This window comes from Pteropus medius, unplaced genomic scaffold, assembly GCF_902729225.1.
Source record: "Pteropus medius unplaced genomic scaffold, Ma_sr-lr_union100, whole genome shotgun sequence".
NCBI classification, from domain to species: domain Eukaryota; kingdom Metazoa; phylum Chordata; class Mammalia; order Chiroptera; family Pteropodidae; genus Pteropus; species Pteropus medius.
This window is the reverse complement of record NW_024355205.1, coordinates 32,212,203-32,233,950: the sequence shown is the minus strand read 5'-3', so window position 1 is coordinate 32,233,950 and position 21,748 is coordinate 32,212,203. Positions and strand designations below refer to the sequence as shown.

Sequence of the window (21,748 nt, the reverse complement as noted above, 5' to 3'; positions counted from 1 at the left end):
AAAAACCCTACATCCCTCTATTTAGTGTAGCACTATTTACAATAGCCAAGATACGAAAGCAATCTGGGTGTCCATCAATAGACGATTGGATAAAGAAGATGTGGTACATCTATGCAATGGAACTTGTTTAGCCGTATATAAAAAAAGAAGAAGAAAACCTTGCCATTAGCGACAACGTGGATGGACCTAGAGGGTGTTATGCTGAGTGAAATAAGTCAGACAGAGAGAGACAAATACCATATGGTTTCACTTATATATATATATGGAAATCTAAAAACGAACAAACAAAACAAAACAAAACCGTGGAAACAGAGACCAAAGGGACAGTCGTCAGAGGGAAGAGGGGTGGGAGGATGGATGATAAAGGTGAAGGGGACGATAGTCAATAATGTTGTGATAAGTTTGCACGGTGACAAATGATGACTAGACTTAGTGGGGTGGCCATATTGTAAGGTATATAAACGTCGACTCACTATATTGTATACCTGAAACTAATAAACCTAATATAATATTGCATGCCAACTATACGTAAACAAAAAATAACATGAAATGGTAACAAATCCTCACATGGGCTGCCTGAAGCAGGGAATTAGAAGCGAGATTCTTCCTTTAGGGCTGAAGTGTAAAGGGGTCAGAGACCGCCTTCCAAAGCTATATGCTGGACACGGTAGATAGAAGCTTCCTGCCTGTTTTACTTTAAAAGATGGCCCTTCTGATACTTGTGGCAAAAAGAAACAAAAAGAAAAACCCCAAAGTGTCAACTATTAAGCAAGTCCCCAAGAACTGAAAGGACAGAACCCTTTCCGGTCAGGAATTTGGGAATTCAGGACGAAGCAGAGGGCACACGTTCAAGGGCAGACCCTACATTAAAAGAGAAGAGAAAGAAAAGCATCATCATGTAGTCAGGTCAAGGGCCCGGAGGGAGGCACCCGGGGGGCCAGGGGGAAACGAGGCAGAAGACACATTTCCTTTGGGTTCTGGTTTCACAGGATCTTTGGGAGAGGTTGAAGCAGGTATGGAAATTTTGCATTTTGATGCAGTCAGGTGAGGCTGAGAACATTCGATGGCTACAGTTTTTGAGCTGGTTTCTTAGATCAAAGACTTCAGTGCCTTATGAAACACTGAGGCATTCAACGTGGCACCCTCCCTCTTCAGCTGACCAAGTTTATACGTTTACTTAGGGCACAACATGACTGGACATACTGAACTTGGAACAGACTCACAGTGGACGTGCTAACTGTGCAAAGAGCAGCCGAAGAGGCTGTGCATGTCCCACTGCTGAACTGCACAAAATTATGTGTGACAGCAAACCTCAAAACATCACACTGCCAACAAGGCACAGTATTTTACTGGATTTTAGAGACAGAGATGAACATTCTAGACCAGGGTTTGGCCAGCTATGGCCCAGGGGCCAAATCCGGCCCACCATCTGTTTTTATAAATAAAGTTTTATTGGAACACAGTCGCATTTATTTACAACCTGCCTAAGGCTGCATTCATGTTACAAAGGCAGACTCGAGTCCTAGTGACAGAGGTTGTATGGATCACAAATTCAAAAATATTGATCATCTGGCCCTTTACAGAAAAAAATATGCTGACCTCTGTTCTAGAACCATCCTGAATGTTTGGTTATGTGGTTAAGCTTGGTAAGTCTGGCCCCACGGATGCACATTCTGGAGCATGCAACTACAGGAGCCACAGGTGAGAGGCAGGTGGGCACTCTGAGGTCAGACTGAGGCAGGTACCTGATGATCATACCCCTAGTTCTTGGCAAGAATTTTGTCGATTAAATATAGAATACTGGAATTCGAGTAAAAAAAAAAAAAGAATCAATAACTATCATTCGGTCCATGCTGTGTATGTGTATGTGTAAAATCCACATAGCGACCATTGGTGTGCTAGGAAAAAGCGCGCTGCTCGCGCACACAAACATGGCTGTCTCCTCGGCGCCCTCTGTGGAAAGCCCTTGAGCTGGACACCCCGGGAACCCGCCCCCCGCAGCCCTGCGGCGGCGGCCTGGTTGTTATAGCAGCCGCTGGCCACAGGGGGGCAGAGCGCACACCGGTACCGTGGAGCCCCGCGCTCTAGAATCCCGGAGTCCCCGAGTCTGCTTTCGTGGGGGCCCCGCAGCGCGCTCGGAGAGCCCAGGTCTTCTGGTTTTAGCATCGGGGCAGCCTACACTGAATTACTGAATCGGTAATCTCCGGCGGCCCCGAATCAAAGGGAGAACGAATTACTGAATTTCAAAGGGCTTTTTTTGGCTAGAGGCTGGGCAACCTGCACGTCCAGTTTTCACACCTCATGTGATTGATTCTCTGTGTTGCGAGGCAGGTTGTTTCTCTTCCACAAACGAACATTCGTACAAGAAGATGCAAATCTGGGGCAGAGAGGAAAGTCCGGGGGATCAGATTTAAAATGTCTGAAAGCAAGAACTAAGCATAGAAACGGCCGACTGCCTGCAAAGAGTTAATATGTTTGCTGCAAACTCTTTACTCAAAAAATAGATTTGTCTTTCAATAGGTGATAGACACATGGTTTAAAAAAAAAATCATTTGAAAGGAGGTAAGAATAGGATTCTTAGGTCTCCTTTCAGATATATTTTATGCATATGCAAGAATATCCAGCTTTTATATACAAATGGTGTACAACACACACCAACCTGCATTGGGCTTGTTTTTCTGAAGGTTGTTCTTCATAGTACATAGACATCTCCTTTCAACGCTTCAACAGGACCCCCTGGCATGGATTTCCAAGCTGCCTTTAACCAGTTCTCTCTAGATGGACATTTAGATGGTTTCCAATCTTTTACTGTTAAAATGGGACAGTGACAAGACCTGGAAATATGTCCTGGAGATAGCTGACGCCTAAATCCCCAAAATTCCTAGAGGATGACTGAGCAATCAGAGGTATGGATGCTATAAAATCTTAATAATGTCGGTTCATAGTAACTGACCTCTATGAGCTGTCACTATGTGTCAGGCACTGTTCTGACCGCTTTGTGAATTGTGGTGAAGGCGCTGTGGGTAGACCCATTTTACAGATAATCTTTACTCACTTACAAGCAGTAAGTGAGGTTTCTGTATTACTTTAATTTGCACTTATTATACATAAGAATGAGCATTTAAAAAAATCTGTTTAAAAAACATTTGTGCTCCCTTTTCTGTGACTAGTTGTTCATGTCTTTTAGTCACCTTTCTGTTGAGTTGCTGACCTGTTTCTTAACGTTTAAAGCCTTTGGAATAGTAAGAAATTTGACACTTTATCATATGTGTTGCAAATGATTTCCCTCGTTTATCATTTATTTATTTATTGAGTCTGTTGATAGCCACAAAGAAATTTTTAATTTTTATGTGATTGGATTGATCAGTCTTGTCTTTCGTGATTTCTGACTTTTGTGTCATGCTCGGAAAGACTGCCATGATCTGGGATTATAAAAATAAATCTCTCATGTTTCTCCAAGCTCTTTTATGCTTTAAAAAATTATAACTTAGCTCCATCTTGAATTTATTTTGGTGTGAATATCAAAGTAGAGATCCAATTTACTCTTTCCCAGATGTCTACCCAGTTGTCCCATGCATTTATGAGATAACTCATCTTTTCTCCCCTGATTTGAAATGCCCCCTTTATTGGATACTACTTTCCTGAAAGTTTTTAAGTCTGTTTTTGGACTTTATTCTGTTCCTTTGATCTGTCTGCCTGTTTATATGCTAGGATCAAGTGCTTTCGATTTCTGTCGCTTTATAATACATTTTAGCATCTTACAGGAATATGTCATTACTTTTTTCCCCTGGAATTTTCTTGGCTGTTCTTGTGTGTTCGGTTTTCCATATAAATTCTAGACTCAACTTGTCCACGTTAATTGGAATGGGGCAAGGCTCTCAAAACCTTTGTTTGGAAAAGAAAAAAGAAGAATAAGATCATTCACAAATGGAGAATGGACTAAGAATATTTGGCAGTCGGCGTAGTTCTCAAAACAAGACAGACCAACAACAATAAAAAACCTCTGTTGCTCTTTTCGTTGGGATTATACTAAATCTATAGATTAATTTGGAAAGAATTGTCATCTTTACACACGTCTAAGATAGGGAAAGTTTGCATTTAGTTGAATCTTCCTATCTGTTCCTCTTTTTTAGATTTTCTTCGTACGAACTTTATTGGACTCGGGTGTTTTCTTTTTGGTTCTTATTGTAAGTGGGATCTTTTCTTCAATGATATTGACAAAGTTATAGTTGTTAGTCTAGATTCTTGGAAATCGAATTTTTAGTATTATTTTGTACCCACTCAGCTTACTAAATTATCCACCTGTTGCTAATAGTTTTGCAATCCTCTTCATTTTTCCAATCATACAGCCACTGATCATTTTTGCCTCTTTTTTCCAGTTTCTGTACGTCTTGTCTAATTGAATGGGATAACTCCTTAATTAACAACTTACATGACAGTGGTGAGAATAGTGTTTGTGTGTTACTTCTGACTATGTCCAAGTGCTTCTCATGTTTCACCATTAAGCGTAAGTCTAGTTTCTGACTTTAGATAGATTTAATTTAGCATATTAAAGAAGTAATCTTATTTACGAAGACTTTAAATATCAGGATAGAATTGAAATTGAACAAATGCCTGTCTATCATCTGTGAAGATGAACACATTTTATTTAGACTTACTCATGTGGTAAATCACGTTAATGGATTTCCCACTATTGAACTATTCTTCCGTATTTGGCATTACTATTTTTTGTGGCATGGTAGTCTTTTAATGCATTGTTGGATCTATAGGCTAATATTGTATTTAGAATATTTACATCTTTATCCATGAATGAAGCTGGTGTCTGGGTTTCCCTTTTATTATGATGGATTATCAGGTGAGGTTATCATTAATCTATTAGCTTCATCAGAAACACTGGGAAGTTTTCTTCTTTCTCCATGCTTTAGAGCAATATGAAAACAGTGTTCTCTCATCAGAAAAGGTTTAGTAGGACTCACCCGTGAAACCATCTGAACCAGATGCTTCTCTAGGTGGATGACCATTTAGCAAGTTTTTCACCATCTTCGTTGGTAACTGATATATATATGTGTGTGTGTGTATATATCTATATCTATATAGATATATACACACACACACATATATATATATATAAACTCTTTTAGGATCATTTTTGGTCATTTATATTTTCCTAAAAAATCATTCATTTGGTCAAGATTTTCAAATGTACTTGCACAGAATTCAGCAGAAGAAGTAAAGAATCATTTCTTTGATTCCCTATGTATCTATTGTTATTTCATTCACAGTTCTTATTTTTGTATACTTTTTTCTTTACTTTTTTATTAGGGTAATTAATGGTTTATCCATTTTCTTTTTTCTTTTTCTTTTTTTTTTAAGGAATCAGCTCTTAACTATCATTAGCGTTATTGTTTTCCTGGTTTTTAAATTCTGTTCTTATCCTTTTTAATCATTCCCCCCCTGCTTTCCTTGGGTTTGTTTTGTTATTCTTTTCCAAACATCTGGAATGAGTTGACTCAATTTAAATATAAAGCGATTTTATGGAGATATAATTTATACATCATAATATCTACCCATTATAAGGGTACGGTTCGATGGTTTTCATACATGTATACAATCGGGAACCACGACCACAGTCCAGTTTTTGAAAGTTTCCATCAGCCCCAAAAGTTCCCTCATCCCTGTTCGCATCAATCCCTTACTCCTACCGCTGGCCCCAGGCAACCACCGATCTGCTTTCTGTCTCTGTAATTTTGCCTTTTCTAGAAATTTCATATAAATGGCGTCATGCAATATGTGGCCTTTCGTGTCTGGCTTCCTTCACTCAGCATAAGGCTTTTGAAGTTCAAGTACGTGTAATGCCGAAGAGGATGACTGTCTCTCCACTTCTCCCAGACTCTATGGCTCCAGGCATCCCTTGGTGTGCGGGGAGGCATCACTGCAACCTCTGCCTCTGTCCTCACACGGCCCCCTCCCCGTCCCGTGTCTCTGTGTGTCTTCCCCTTTTCTGTCTCTCAGAAGGATTCTCACTATTGGATGCAGGATCTACTCTAATCCAGGATGGTTGAGATTCTTGCCTTAACTACTTTTGCAAAGGTCATTATTCCAAAAAAGAGGTCACATCTGAGGTTCCTAGTGAACATATATTTTTGAGAACACTGTCTTAGTCTGTTTGGGCTGCCATGAGAAAATACCACAAACTGGGTGGTTTAAACAACAGAAATGTTTTTCTCACCGTTCTGGAATCTGGGAAGTCCAAGATCAAGGTGCTGGCAGATCTGGTGTCTGGTGAGAGCTCTCTTGGCTCGCAGATGGCTGCCTTCTGGCTGTGTCCTCACATCATGGAGAAAGAAAGGAAGGAAGCAAGATCTCTGGGTGACTTTTCTTTTACGGCTCTACTCCCATTATGAGAGTCTCACCCTGGTGACCCCATCTAAACCCGATGGCTTCAGCATATAAATTTTAGAGGGACACGATTCAGTTCATAGCACACACCATTCAACCTATTACACAAACTAATCAAGTCCTGCGCATTCTACTTTCTAAATATTCCCTGAATCCGCTGGCTTTTGTCTTCTCGTCCTCCAATTCCAAAGGCTGTGAGCCTTCCTCTGTACCTCCCTGGAGACGGACGGTGACATTAAAGTCCCTCAATGCTGGAGAAACCAATACTAAAGTTAAAAGGCAAAAGTGAGATATAAATTAAAGATTTTGAATATGCAAAATATCTTCTAAATATCCTCTAGGAGGCCATACCCCCTGCAGAGGCAGAAACATCCAGAATGTGTGTTCTTGACCAGTCAAGGCTGTGGGGAGTTCTTTGTCTAGTGGGGTGAGGAAGAAGCTCAGTTGCCATAGAACTGAACCGACACTTGAAGTGTTCTTTTGCATTGTGGGAGGTCAGAATTGGTGGTGAGGTCTGTCCCCTCCCTAAAAAAATACTCCTTAAAAAAAAAATGCCAGTCGTACGGTACGAGCATTTATTTATTGACATTTATTTAATGCCAGCTCTGACATATTGAAATTCAAAAGCACTTGTTTCTTTTATTCTTCTTTTAAGAGTCAAATCCACGTGATTTCTCCCTTGCTCCAAATTTAGATATCTTCAAAGCTGACCGGCTCTAGAATGAACCAAAGTAACAAAGCCGTGGCCCTCTAGAGGCGGCGGCGGGGGGAGGGGGGTGCAGCCGGGAGCAGATTCAGTCTCTAACGTCACAGGAGCTGATGGGGACTGGGGCTTGGACAAATATTTACTGGGTGAGTGGCTTTGCGTGATTGCGTTTAGGTCAATATTTGTCTAGACTGAACCAGAAGGCCTGGGGAGACATACACAAGTAGGAAGGAACTTCTTGGCCCTCGTGGTGGGACAAGCTGTTCCAAGTCACTGTGATGTAAGCGTTCGGGAATGGCAAGTAGTTTACCACGTCCACTGCCTACAGAGGCAGGCCGCCACCCGGTCCCGTGACTGTGATCTTGACGCCACCACACACACTCTCCCAGGGGCTGGGCATTTTTCATGAAAGCTGTCATGTGGCCACAGCCACGACGGAATAGAAAATCCTTTTTAAAACAAGCATTTGTCTTTTTCTATATAAACCTTAAACTTGATTTTCCCACTGCCTATCAGGGTCTCTGTGTTAAAGAGGTCTGCATCAAAGTATGACACGCATGCAGAAATGCGACCCTGGCATAAGTGTACAGTCCTGTGAAGTGCCCCACACGGAGCAAACCCGCCAAACAGAACAGGACCGGCACCCCACATTCTCCTTCGTGCCTCTCTAATCGCTTGCTCTCAGCTGAAGGATATCCTGACTTTTAACATCATAGCATAATTTTGACCAACAAGGAGTGTTTCAAGGTCATAGATATGCCGCAGCAGTGACAGTGTACAATTCAACCTGCAGGGCAAGCGATCAGGAGCATTCACGGGCCCCTGAGTCCAGCTTAAAGGTGACATTCAGGGTGTGGAGGGAAAATGCCTTTGGCATCAGACAAAGCTGTGTGACACGTGGCATGTCACTTCTCTGAGCCTGGGTGACCCTGCTTTTAAGTGAGAACAATGTTTCTGCCTTGCAGGGATTCTAGAGGCAGAAACCACGGTGAGAACAGAGCTGGTCCCCAACGTTAGCGGCCCCCGCAGTGCGGTTGAGACAAAAGGCCGGCTTTCCTAGTCTCCCCTAGTTTTCTGGAGCTGATCGCTCCCCACGTCCCGCGGAGCTGAATGCCAAAACCCTATGACTTTACAGACGACCCACTCTCGGAAGGCTCCGCCTCTCGGCATCAGCTGCCGGGGCGTGTCCTTCCTCTCCAGAGGCACCTGTGCTGGCAGCTCTCCACCTCGACACCTCCACAAGGAGCGGCCCTTCCCCAGGCCCCAGGCTTCCTTCCTGCCTTTCTGGGACCATGACTATCCGATCTGGATCTGTGGCTCCTCCACATTACGGATGAGGAAATTGCAGTTCAGAGGGCAGGGGACTTGCCCAGGGCCACACAGCAAGGGCACGGCTGGGACCGGAGGAGCCCTGACTCCGAGCCTTGTCGTTGCCGTTTGCCCTTTATCCTCCAGGGCCTCCATTCTGCCCCTTCTCACCTCACACAGCCAGCGTTGGACTTCCTGTCTGTGTGGCAGAGCCGGAAGTGCCGTGGCCCAGCCATCCCACAGCAGGAGACAGCAAGAGCCTAAATAGAGCTTTAACGAAGACATGTAATTGATGGGTGTACTTGTTATTGAACAGGTAACACAACACACGGTCAGAATTCTTTAAAGCATAACAAATACGTGGTGAGAATTCCCCCTCCCACTTTGACCCTCCATGTCCCCAGTTCTCTCCTCCCCGGGTCACTCCTGTTCTTACTTCCTCGGCCATCCTTAAAGTGTCTTTTCAATGCCCATACAAGCAAAACCAGATCCACGTGCTTTTCTCCCTACTTTTTTACGTAGGTGGTAACATACTGTCTTCGTTGTTTTCATTCAACAGTACATCTTGGGAATCTTTACACATCAGTATGCAAATAACTTCCTCGTTCTTTTTCACGGCTGCATAGTATTCCGTTGCATACCTATATTATTAAACTATAATTCACACACCATAAAATTCACTCACTTACAGTGTACAATTCAGTGCCTTGTAGTACATTCACAGAGCTATGCAACCAGCACCGGAATCGATTGTAGAACACTTTCATGATCCCCAAAAGAAACTTGGGACCACTTAGTTATCACCTCCATTCCCCAACCTCAGCCCTACTAATCTACTTTCCCTCCCTATAGATTTGTCATGTAAATGGAAGCAGGCAATATGTTGTCTTTTGTAACAGGCTTTTTTCACTTAGCACAAGGTTCATCGATGCTGTAACATATATCGGTACTGCATTTCTTTTTACTGCCAGAGAATGTTCCATTGCGTGGAAAAGCCATATTTTATTTATTCATCCATCCGTCGATGGACATTTAGGCTGTTTCCATTTTTTAGTTATTATGAATAATGCTGTTATGACCATCGGTATACCAGTTTTGTCTGGATGTATGTTTTCATTTTTCCTGGGTATGTATCTTGGAGTAGAATTGCTGGATAAATATGGCCTATTTTATTATTTCCTTATCTAGTTCTCTATTGATAAAAAATTGATCAAATTCCATCTTAAAAACCAACAACCCTCAAACTTTGGCAGGTCATGGTCATATTAGTGAGGACTCAGAAAAAAAATATGAGGCTGGGAACAATGGCCGCATCACAGAAACTACCAAAATCCTCCAATCTTTCCTGCCTTCGTTTCCTTCTCTCTAAGACCCTTATTCTGGCACTTTCCAGTGCTCGAAGAAATCTATTCCAATTCTGATGCGGTCTGTGACTCGGGAGTGCAGGAGGGAGAAGCGCCCCTCCTCACGGCCTGGCCCAGAGCCTGTCGCTCACTGACCCCGAGGGAAAGCCCCAGGCCCTCAGCTGTGCCCTCTGCACCTGCTCCTTCCTGTCTGGGTTTCCCCATCCAGGATATATCCCAAGAGGAAGTTGGTGACTCTTGCCCATGGAGTTTCCTGGCCCTATGACAACGGGCCTCTGCCACACCTGACCCAACAGGTGCAAAACGGGCATTCAGGAACCATCCAGGATATAAGCTGCTAAGCCAGCCTTGGGGAGAGCTTCCCGCCTTTGTAGGACTGGCTGGGACCTGGGAGGACCGGAGAATCCTTGGTACCAGCATGCTTTTAAACAATTATTTTGCTTTAGACCTTCTCAACAAGCCAAAGCCAGGAACTACGTTTTTATTCTGAGCCAACAGAAAAACGGATCAACTTAGAACTTCTGATTAATGGACTGAGAGGCAATTCACCAATTCCTCTCTTCTATGTAGTACTGCTCTAAAATTCTTGGGGTATCATGTTACTTCCTGCTCAGGAACGTCAGTGCAGCCCGACTTCAGCGGGACTGTGGCCATTTGCAAGGAGGAGTTCCATTTGATCATCTTCCCTTTCCATGGCAGCCGCTTAAACTGGCCTCCCCAAGAGTCAGAGAAAAGACCTCGTCATGGAATGTGAGTATTCCGCTATGATGCAAGGACGGGCAATTCTAGAATTACTTACACATTTTACATCACTACAAGTGCAAAATGGCACGGACAAAAAGGTTTGTCTCTTCTAGAGGGTATGCTTTAACCATTAAGATAAACCTAACCCACCCTCGTTTTTTTAAGAAAAGAAAAATAAAGGACGGTCTATTTCAATAATTAATGCAGTGAGTTTCTTCTGCGTGGAAAATGGACTGGTTTTTAAAATAACTTAATGTTCTGTAGCGTTTAGTCGGGTATATTTTATATGTGTTTGAACATATAACATCATTCTATAATACTTCGTGGAAAGGTCAATGAGTTTACACAGGTGTTCCGAGTTTCAACAAGTTCTCTTGCGCTAATTATGTTTATGATGTTCTCGTTGGGTTGATTTGTTTTCTAATAATTGTGGGAATTTTCCCACCTTATTTACTTAAAGTTCTCAAACATTCCTCCAACTGTGGTGTAAAATTCCTGATCGTCGTATTGTTTCTTATGAGTGACCGAGTTTAGATGATTAAATCTGTTAATTTGGGCTTTGTCGCACCTGCTTCGTAGACCTATTTTTAAATGGTTTTTCCCTTCTTCTGAAAGTAATAAGATTATTGACTCATTCTAACAATTAACTGTCATAAAAAAATGCCAGCCTCTCTGACTCTTGCATTAGCAAAATTAATTAGCAATGAACCAATATCAAATAGAAAGCATGTATGGAGCGCCTTTGGTCTACCCAGCAGCGGGCTGTGTGATTGATCCTGTGGCATATGCCCGAACACATCTGCATTCACGTAGAGCGAGAAATGGGGACTGGAACCAGTAAAGCTCCACGGGGAAACGTCTCACAGTTCTATGTGCGACTTCTTGGCTCTCCCCTAAACAGTTTTGAATGAAACAGCAATTAAGATCTTAATCTTCTGGTCTTGGAAGGGCACGCAGAGTCTTTACCCAAGGGCAATTCACCAAGGAGACCAGGAAAGTGCCTACTCTTCTATTTTGAAATGAATTTCTTTTTGAAAATAAATACACATGGTACAAAATGTACAAAAGGGCATCAGTGAAAAGCACATCTCCTTCCCGCAAGTCTCTTCCCAGCGAGCAACCATGGTTACCAGTCTCTTCTGTATACTCCCAGAGATATCGTACATTTGCTTCAAGCAGATAACATATCCGTCTGTTCTTTACATATGTGATTGTACACCATATCAAGATTGGGTTATTTATTTTTTTTAAACTATTGATTTTTATGGCTGCATAGTATTTCACTGCATGTATTAAACCATTCCCTAAGTTGATGTTATTCAGCCATGTCTTAAGCATTAATCATCATACTGCAATGACGAGCCTTACGCATGCATTGTTTCAAGCATATTCCAGTGTATCTATAAGATAAATTCCTATAGGTAGAGGATCAAAGTAAGTCCATTTGTAATATCGATGTGCCCTCATTATTGGTTGTATAAATTTACACTCTCACCAACAATTAAGCAAAAGCCTGATAATGCTGTGAATATGTCCACAGTGTATTCTGAAACATCGTGAATTTGTGGAAATGATAGATAACAAAATGTTACCTTGTTACAGTTTCGATTTATGTTTTCTTTTTTCGAGTACTATTGAGAAGCTTGCTTCATGTTCAAGGTCCATTTCGTTTTGTTTAATCTGACTGTCCATATCCTTAGCATATTTTTCTATTAGAGTTTTGGACTTTTTCTTCTAGAACTGAAAGCTATTAAGAAATTTAGCAATATAAATTGTAATTATTCTCATTTGTCTGTTGGTTTCATGGTATGCAATAACTTTAACATTTTCTATGTAGTTGAATTTAATACTTTCTTGTCCCTTCCACCCTGAATTTTTGTGTTAGGCTTCGAAAGAGATATCCCACTCTGAGATGATAAAGGAAAAAATCTATGCTTTTTTTTATAGTAGTTTAAATTTTTTTTTTTAATGTTAAAATCTTTGATGTCTCTGCACTGTTTCTGGTGTGAGATAAGGTGTGAGATATGGACCCAATGCTATGCTCCACCAATGCTACTTATTGAACAATCCATTTTTTCCTTCCTGAGTAGGAATGTTCCTTTATTGTCTACCAAATTCTAATTCCTAACCTTTTGATGGTGTTTTACTCTGTTCCTTTGGTCTACCTGTCTATGTGTCACACTGTTTTAGTTACTCTAGTTTTACAGGGAAACTTTTCAGGCAGAGTTGTCCCTGATTCTGAAGAGCCCCCCCACACCTTTTGCAAAGTCCAGTAAGCCACAGCTGGGCTGTGGGCAAGTAAAATATTCATTCATTCTAAAAAATTTAAATTATTTTTCTGTGGCCGGCTAAATTTCTGGCTAGGCTAATTTCCATTCATCACTCTTTTTTCCACATTCTTCCTAATTAGTCTTGACACCTGATTTTTCATTATGCATAGATTATGTATTTTGCAAAGAAATTCTACTGATATTTTTATTGCAATTATGTTAGTAGTATAGATTATTTTAGGGATAATTGATATCTTTAGGATGTTGTGTCTCCCATTCAAGAACTTGGTGTTTCGAACTCTTTTGATTTTTCAAAACATATTTATGTGTATATTGTTAAGCTCATTCTCATTCAACAAAGAAAGCCCTTTTCATGGTCCCCTGTTCCCGCCGATGTGTGGCCCACACCGCCATTGCCGGGCTTGGCCAGGCAGCTCAGCGTGGGATGCTTGGGCTCATCTCGATCTTTCTGTTTCTCAGTGACCAAGTGGACTTCTCAGGGAGGCCCCAACCAGACCCAGGCCAGCACTGTCCTGGGGCTCCTGCTGAGGGACGACATGGAGAACGGCACTAGGGCCCTGAAGGTTGCAGATGGGACCAGCGCTGCCTGGTACATCCTCACCATCATCGGCATCTGCGGAGTGGTTTTCCTCTTCCGGCTGGCCAGCAACATCCTCAGGAAGAACGATAAGTCCTTGGAAGATATTTATTACTCAAACTTCACCTCTGAACTAAAAAAGAAAGGGCTCCAGAACAAGGTAGCCAAATGCTCTGCATTGACCATTAGCAACAGAGCTGTCTTGCAGCCCGACCGGGACAGCCTGGGGCCCAAGTGTGGAAACAGTGGATGCCAAACCGAAACCCAAGGGATCTCTTGAAAGTCAAAGCAAGGAGGCCTCCACGGAAGAGGCCTAACTTTCTTGTGGGGGTGAGGGGAGCAGCTTTGCGTTTACCTGGAACCTTGAGACAGGAGCCACGCCCTTGAGTGGGGCTGGAAGAGCATCACTGAGCCATGGGCACTTCTGGTAGATTATGGTGTGACCAAAGCCAGCGTCCTGTTTCCTTCTCCGGCTTTGTTGCTTTGAGATGAGAAAGCAGGGCCAGTGGGTTCTAACCATACTCTTCCTTCACTGGAAACGCTGTGCCCAGGGAAGGATCTAGGACATCCACTGTCCATAGAGGAATCTGGGAGACCCCCGGGGTATACAGGAAGGTGGCCTCTTGTCATTGAAAGAAGGTTAAATTTGGAGTCAAATGCCCAGGATGAATATTCACCTCTTAGGGGTGACATGACCTTTGAGCGGTTAGTGGTCCTAAAGGGCCACTCGTTTTGGAGTCAGAAGAATTAAACTCTAGTTTGGGTTTCATTATCAGCCACTTCGGTATCTTGGCTGATCCACACCACTTCGCCTCTCTGAACCTGAGTTTCTTGCAGATGAAATGAGGATAATAAACCAGTTCTGCCCACCTTACAAAGTAGATAAGAGTTCATGGGATCGTGCATACGCACATATTTTGAAAAGTAACATAAATTTGTAAATATAAGCCTCGTGGTGGTGGTGATGATAATGATGGTTGATGCTGGCGGCGATGTTGGTATGGGCGGTGAGGGTCGTGCTTGATACTGGCGATGTTGTTGTTGGTAGTGGTTGATGCTGGTGGTCGTGGTGTGGATTTTGATGATGGTGGTGATGGTGGTGGTGTCGGGGTGGTCGATGTCGATGCTGGTGGTGGTGATGCTTCTGTGAAATAGGGAGCAACTAGTCCGCCAGCAGTCTGTAAGTGATGGCTGCATTACCTTGTTCTGCAGAAGGACCCATCGGCCTAACGGTTGATGCCTTGGATTCTGAATCAGGTCCACGAGATTCAAGTTTGACATGTAGTCACTTTTAGGTTTTGTTACCTTAGACATTGTATGATTCATTCCAATATTTTACAAAGATTTGGTTCTTTTACACTTGTCTCTGCCTACAAAAGAAATAAGATCTTGTCCAGATGACTGATTAATTTAGAGAGATTGTGATAGGCTGAATTTCTACGAGGGGCTTTCAGCAAGCAAAGAGAAAAATCATAGCTTGTACCAACCTCTGTGAATTTCATCTATTTTTGCTTTTGGAGATGCCCCCTGGTCTACAAATGAAATATTTTTTTCCCATCTGCAGACAGTGACCTATAAGCAGCCCCATGATTACATAAGGTCCAGAATTAAACCCCAAGCTTTTGTTTTTGCAGGGCAAGATAAACTTACAAATATATATTTTTTAATATATATTTCCACTTCATCATTTCACAGGTTCTCCAACAAAAGCGTTGGTTTGTTTATATAGTTAGGACACCTTTTAGTAGCAGCCCTATTGAAGTAACATTTTACGTTGGTGCAGTGCACGTAATCTGAGGTCATGTGATTCCCCAGACACTTTTAAGGGACATTCTAAGCTGTTTTTACTCACAATATCTGTGACACCACGTATGTGGGGTTTCCACACCAACCACCGGTTCTCCAACTCTCCAGACCCCAAGAGAGCCGTTCCGACATCAACTGCCCAGAGTTAGCTCGGACCCCATAGGCTAAGGGCTCAGTCCCACAAGACTGTCCCCACTTCAGATGCCAGTCTCAAGTCACAGGCTGTCATCTGTACTTCTGACCAATCGACTATAAATCAGGGGTTCCCACGATCCCCTCCTCAGTTTCAATAATTTGCTTGAACAGCTCACAGAATTCAAGGAAAACACTTTACCTACTAGATTACCAGTTTATTGCAAAGGACACAACTCAGGAACAGCCAGGTGGAAGAGACGCGTGGGGCAGAGTATGTGGGAAGGCATTCGGGGCCTCCCCGCCCTCTCTGGGTGGGCCACCCTCCCAGCACCTCCCTATGTATGTTCACCAATCAGAAGCTTTCCAAATCCTGCTTTTTAGGGGTTTTTTATGCAAGCTTCATTATGTGGGCATGGTGGATTAAATCATTAGCCATTGGTGATTAATTCAATCACCAGCCTCTCTTCCCTCCCCAGAGGTTGAGGGATGGGGCTGAAAGCTTCAACCCTTTAATCACAGATTGGTCCCTCTGGCAACCAGCCTTCATCCCTTGTAGGGGCCCACCAAGAGTCACTTAATTAGCATAAACTCAGGTATGGTTGAAAGCACCTTGTTATGAATAATAAAAGATACTTCTATCACTCGGGAAATTCCAAGTGTTTTAGAAGCTCAAGCTAGGAACTGGGGACAAAGACCAAATATATGTTTCTTATATCACAGACATGAAAAGGCTCAGGCACTGTACTAGACCCAGAAATACAGAGAAACACAGTCTCCTGGAGAAGACAGGGTCAAGGGACCACTTACAGGGCAGGACAGTATGAGCAAAGCTGGAGGTGAGCCGGGGTTTCATGGGAGCAGGGAGGCTGGCAGGTAACCCTGGTCAAAAATAATGTGTGTGTTGAGGGGGGCGGGGGGGCGGGCAGGGGGGGGTATGTAAGGGAGGCTCCGGGAGAAGAATGGCCCATCAGGGACTTGCATGTAATAAATGCCTCCTACAGAGGGAGAGATTCAGGGCAGGTCGCTTTCATAAGAAGTCATGGCCCCTTTTAGGTTCTGCATAGCCATGGACATTCACCCCAATTAGACTCCTCACCCCTAACCTGGCAGGGTGACCTCATCGGTGTGTGGCAGAAGGAGACTCTTCCACAGGCTGTATATGAACTCTTTGTAAGAAAAGTGTGCCCAAAGTCTTGGTAATTTGGGACAATATGTGATGACAGAACTGAAAAATTGATCCATACACATCAGCTCAGGGCAGAAAAAGAGATTTATGTCATCCACCCTCAGCACCTACTCCAGCTCCACACGCTGGAGATTTTAGGGAAGTGAAACCAACCAGCAGGATTATGCTGATGAGTCCCAGTAAAAGCTGTAAATGTCAAATTAAGCCACGGCACCTCGATGCCATGGATTTGTGTCGCTTTCACGTGCACAGAAACCCCAAAGTTCTTTGGAGAGTAGTATTGTCATTTGCCGGGGAGATGCTGAGCTGTCTGCGCCCCGTCATGTTCTTCCTGGATTGTCTGAAACCTTGATTATCTCATGTCTTCTGCTCTAAGCTGCCACCAAGGCCCAGACAAGAACTTATACACAGACGTGTCTTTATTAGTATGAAATGCAGCGGGGAACCGCCATCTCTCTATGCTCGGCAGAGCCCTTTATCCCATACCCCCTGCCTTGTAAACCCACTGGGCACAAAGCTATGTTAGGAAATTTAATTAGTAGAAAACAGATCAGTGGGGGTTCCAGTTGGGGCCCAAGCTGCGTCCCCCCACTGGGGTCAGATGTGTCCGAACAAGCATTGGTGAGGCTTTTTGCACAAAAGACAGAGGACAGATCTGCTCCTGGGAAAAGAGAGATACAGGGAAACAAGTCTGGCTCCCCCTTGGAGCCTGAGTGCCAAGAAGTCAAAGCAAGAATCTTGAAATTTACCGGGGGCTGCTTAAGGCACAACACATCCCATAACCATGTGATGGGTGGGGGGGTGAAATGTGCAAAATCTGAGCAGGAGGGGTTGTGGCTTCGGCCGAAAGGATCTGAGCTTCTCGGGAGATGGGCGAACACCTGAACCACACTCCAGGTGCCGTCGGGAACGGGGGCAGGGAAAATGGAAGCAGGGTCAGCAACCATGTGTCCGTTAAAGATTCACCAGGAAGAGAAAAAAAACTAACAATTAAATGCTGGGCGTTTTGACTTATACCAGCCCAGGCGACCCCCTTATGAACTTCATGAGGTGGGTACTCATAGGGCATTGAGGCTCAGAGGAGCTAAGAAATCTGTCATGCAGGGGCAAGAAGTTCAAAGCCAGGTCTATCAGATTCCAAAGTCCACATGGTGTTTCCGTTAAGTTTCTGTCCAAAACATACTTTAATTTTCCTTCAAGGCGAGGATTGGGAAGGCTACTCGTTACAACTAGGTCTATTTCTCAGTCGCGCCACCTGCGCACAGAAGCTTAGCTGGGGCTGGGCTCTGTGTCATCATGCCCCCACTCTGAGACCCAGGTTTCTGGGGCAGCTGCTCCCTGAAACACTGCTGGTCTCAGGGCTGCAGGGGAGAGCTCTGGAGGGTCTCACCTGGACGATTAAATAAACGCTCCACCTGGAAGCGTCACTTCCGCCTGCCACTCATTGGCTACCATTAGGCCACGGCTACCACCACCACAAGGGGGTAGAGAAAAGCCATCCCACCGACCGTATGTCTGGAAGGTCGAGGGTCAGAAAATCTGGGGAACACACTAATGGCTACCACAGAGTTGAACCAGATCTGAGGTTCTCAAATGATATGCTCTGGATCGCATGTTTGTGTCCACACCTCCCACCTACCCAAATATGTTAAAATCTTAACCTCTGCTGTGATGGTTTTAGGAGCTAGGGCCTCCGGGGGCAATTAGGTCACGACGCGGTGCCCTCGAGAGTGGGGTTAGCATCCTCATGAGACGAGACACAAGACCTTGCCTCCTCTCTCCGGCTCCACTGTGTGAGGGCGCGGCTGGGAGGCAGCCATCTGCAAACCAGGAGCGGCCCTCGCCAGACACCGGATCCACTGGCAACTTGATCTTGGACTTCCAGCGTCCTGTGAGAAGTAAGTGTTTGCTGTTAAAGCACCCTGCCCGCCTCTGCCCTGCCCCTCAAGTCTGCAGTAACTGGTTATCACAGCTGGATGGACTAAGAAACCACGTTCCACGGAGACCCCTGAGTGCCGAGGAGCCCAGTCCCATCCCCTGCTTTCTCTCTCGTTTATATAAAACTCAAGGGTTTCTGTACGAAAACATGTGTGTGTGTGTGTGTTAACATGAGGGGGAAAGTCGTTCGGTTCCTGTTACAGCGAACCCAGAGGCCCCCGCCAGCCCTGACATTCTGTGCTCCCACCAGGCCGCCCGGGCCTCGTTCTAAGACGCGGTTCTCACCTTGGCTTGACCTTAGAACCACGCAGAAGCTCGTGAAAACCTCAGTGAGGCCCAGGCCTCACCCTGGATCAGTCCGGTGAGAACCTCTGAGTGTGGGGCCCAGATGTGGGCGGCTCTGTAGGGCTCCCCAGACGGTCCCTCCATGCACCCCCTTGAGGACCCACTGCTGTTCCAGGCAGACCCTGGAGGGAGCGTTGAGCTCCTGGGCCGGTTCTTGTCTCCAAGGTGAGGGCTGAAGTGGGAGCCAGAAAGGGGAGCTTTGCCTCAGCCAAACGAGGCATGGAGTGAACCGAAGGAGGTTGGGGTTCAGTCATTACCCCGACTACTGGTCCCGGCTCCTTCCCAGCTGTGCGCAGCCAGGAGCCACGCGGGGAGTGGGCCGTGGGAGGGCCCGACGGGGAGCCGTCACTGTGGGCCCCTGAGGAAGGCTCAGCTGCCCAGGAAACAGGAAGCGCATCCGGAGCTGCACGTCCTCCGTCGTCCCCGGATTTAAAATGCACACACACTCCCTACAAACACACTCATGCACTCGCACACACTCACAGGCACAAACACACACACTCCCGGACACACGTGCATCCATGCACACTCACAGACACATGCGCGCACACATGCAGCACACATGCACACTCAGACACACATGCACACTCACAGACACAAACACACCACACACTCATGCACTCCCTCTACACTCACAGGGCACAAACACACACACTCCTGTCCCACAAACATACCATGTCCTCACACTCAGGCACAAACACACTCGGGACACACGTGTGCATGCATGCACACTCAGACACATGCGCGCACACATTCTCACACGCCTGCTGTTTACACACGCTCGGACCTGGACAATATCACTCACAGACACAAACACACTCAGACACACTCACAGACACAAACACTCACAGACACGCGGACAGACACATGGCTGCGCATCTGGACACATGCACATAGTCGGCATACTCACACGTGCGCATGCACATGCGCATTACTCCGGACACACACACACTCACAGACACACAACACCACACAGACACACACATGCATGTGCATTGTTTATTATGCACACTCACATGTACACACTCAGACACATGCACACACTTTCACAGAGCCACAAACACGCATAGACACGCACTCACACATGCACTCGCACACTCCCACATGCACACATTCAGACACAATCACACTCACACATGCATGCACACATGCACACTCAGGCACACATGCACACACACCTTTGCATACGCTTACACTCATATCCCTCATATACACATACGCTCATGAATCTGCACACGTGTAAATACACCCCATAATACGCTTGCACGTATACACACTCCCACACACACACACACACTCTCTCCCACTCTCTTATATCCATTCGCACATATATTTCTTGTTTGACAAGAACAAGATCAAATTTCAGGGTGAATGAACCTCGCCCTTCCCTGGTCCAGTGCTCTCATTTTGCATCTGCGGAAAGCGTCTCTGGGGAGGGGGCAGGGAATGTGAAGAAGCCCCCTTGGTCCCAGTCCGCTCTCCTGAGCTCCAGAAAGCACATGAGAAGAATTTTCTAACAAGAATCTCTTTTTTTAGAAAAAAGAGGTGACGAGATTCTTCTCATGACTGGCAAGGAGAGGAGAAGGGGCACATCTGTCCTCTCTTCCTGTTTCCCGGACGGGGCGACGATCATTCCAGCTCTGTGCATCGCAGCGAGGATTAACGAAGAGGCTTTGTGGAGAGGGTCTAGGGCCGTTCCACAGGAAGTGCTCAGAAACGTGAGCATCACCCCCAAACGCCGACAGAGCAGGGGCTCTGTGACCTCACGTGACAGACACATTTCACTGGGAGTGTCATCCCCCCAGCGAGTCTGGGGAGGGGCAAACGTCTGGCATGCACGTGCTCGCACATGTCCAGCGGCAGCGTCACGGGCTGAGCCGTGAGTCTGGGCTGGTTCGAGGCACTTTTGCTCTCCCGTCCTGCCTTCTGTAGGTGGGTGCCAGGCTCTGCGACCTTGACTTGGAGGAGATTCGAGACACCAGGCAGGAAGCCTGAGGGCAGACCCTCTCCCCGTGTGTGGTGAGACTGTGCTATTCCTCCTGCAGAGGGAGGGTGAGGACAAGGCCACCGAGAAGAGAGATGGGGCAGAGCTGTCCCCGAGTCGAGGGCCGCACAGAGGCTCTCGGGTTGGAGACCCGGGGAGTCCTCGGTTCACTCACTCTAGGTCCCCCCTCCCCCTAAGGTGACGGGGCCTCCTGAGGCAGTGGCTTTGGGGCACACCTAGGTTGGCTGCACCTTGGCCTCAAGGTGCTTAGCGCCAGGGAGGCTCCAGAGTCGGTGACAGGACCTGTACGGGCGCCCGCAGCGAGTGGCCGCGAAGGATGGCCTCGGAGCCCGGCCAATGCCCAGGCCTGGGGAGTCGGGTAAGGAGCCCGACAGTGCCCAAGGCCACTGTGAGCGATTAAAGGACTGTGACGTTCCCCGTGGAATAAGACCCAAACCAGCACATGTGCACCCACACATCTTTTCACACGTGTCACAACTGTTTCAGTTTGGGGGTTTTATTTATTTATTCATTTCGGTGGGATCGGTGTGGATGCAACTAGTCTCCACATGTCCCTGCCCTTTCCTGACGGGCATGACTGGTGCAGGTGGAAGACAGCGGCCACGCCCACACACTGAGCTAAAAGATCTCTGTCGCTTTCTGTCCTTGAATGGAACCAACCTGATCTCCCAAGTATGCAAAATTAATTTAAATGCATTGAACATGTTAGTGCTCCACCTCAGAATATCAGTTACCAGGGCAGTGGACTACAAAGGAGTACAGAAATGTTTTCTAGAAAAGCAGAGAGCGGTGACTCCGAGGGCTGAGAGAGAAGGCTGCCACTGAGAAGGGGTGTGGGCTGGGGCTGCTTCCGGGGCTGGCAAGGTCTTGTCTGCTGTCCTGGGAGGTAGGAGTGGCCCTCCGGTCACCATGGAGACATCCATACTGCCCCGGGGTTCCTCCAT

General features: G+C 45.6%; 1 protein-coding gene across 1 annotated transcript; it reads left to right on the top strand.

The window, feature by feature from the left end:
• The first annotated feature begins 9,999 nt into the window (after positions 1-9,999).
• SMIM34 (small integral membrane protein 34) lies at positions 10,000-14,084 on the top strand. Its single transcript, XM_039857454.1, has 2 exons — positions 10,000-10,527; positions 13,272-14,084. Exons 1-2 carry the CDS (start codon positions 10,521-10,523, stop codon positions 13,667-13,669), a joined length of 405 nt encoding a protein of 134 aa, XP_039713388.1. The 5' UTR covers positions 10,000-10,520; the 3' UTR covers positions 13,670-14,084.
• The last annotated feature ends 7,664 nt before the right edge of the window (positions 14,085-21,748 follow it).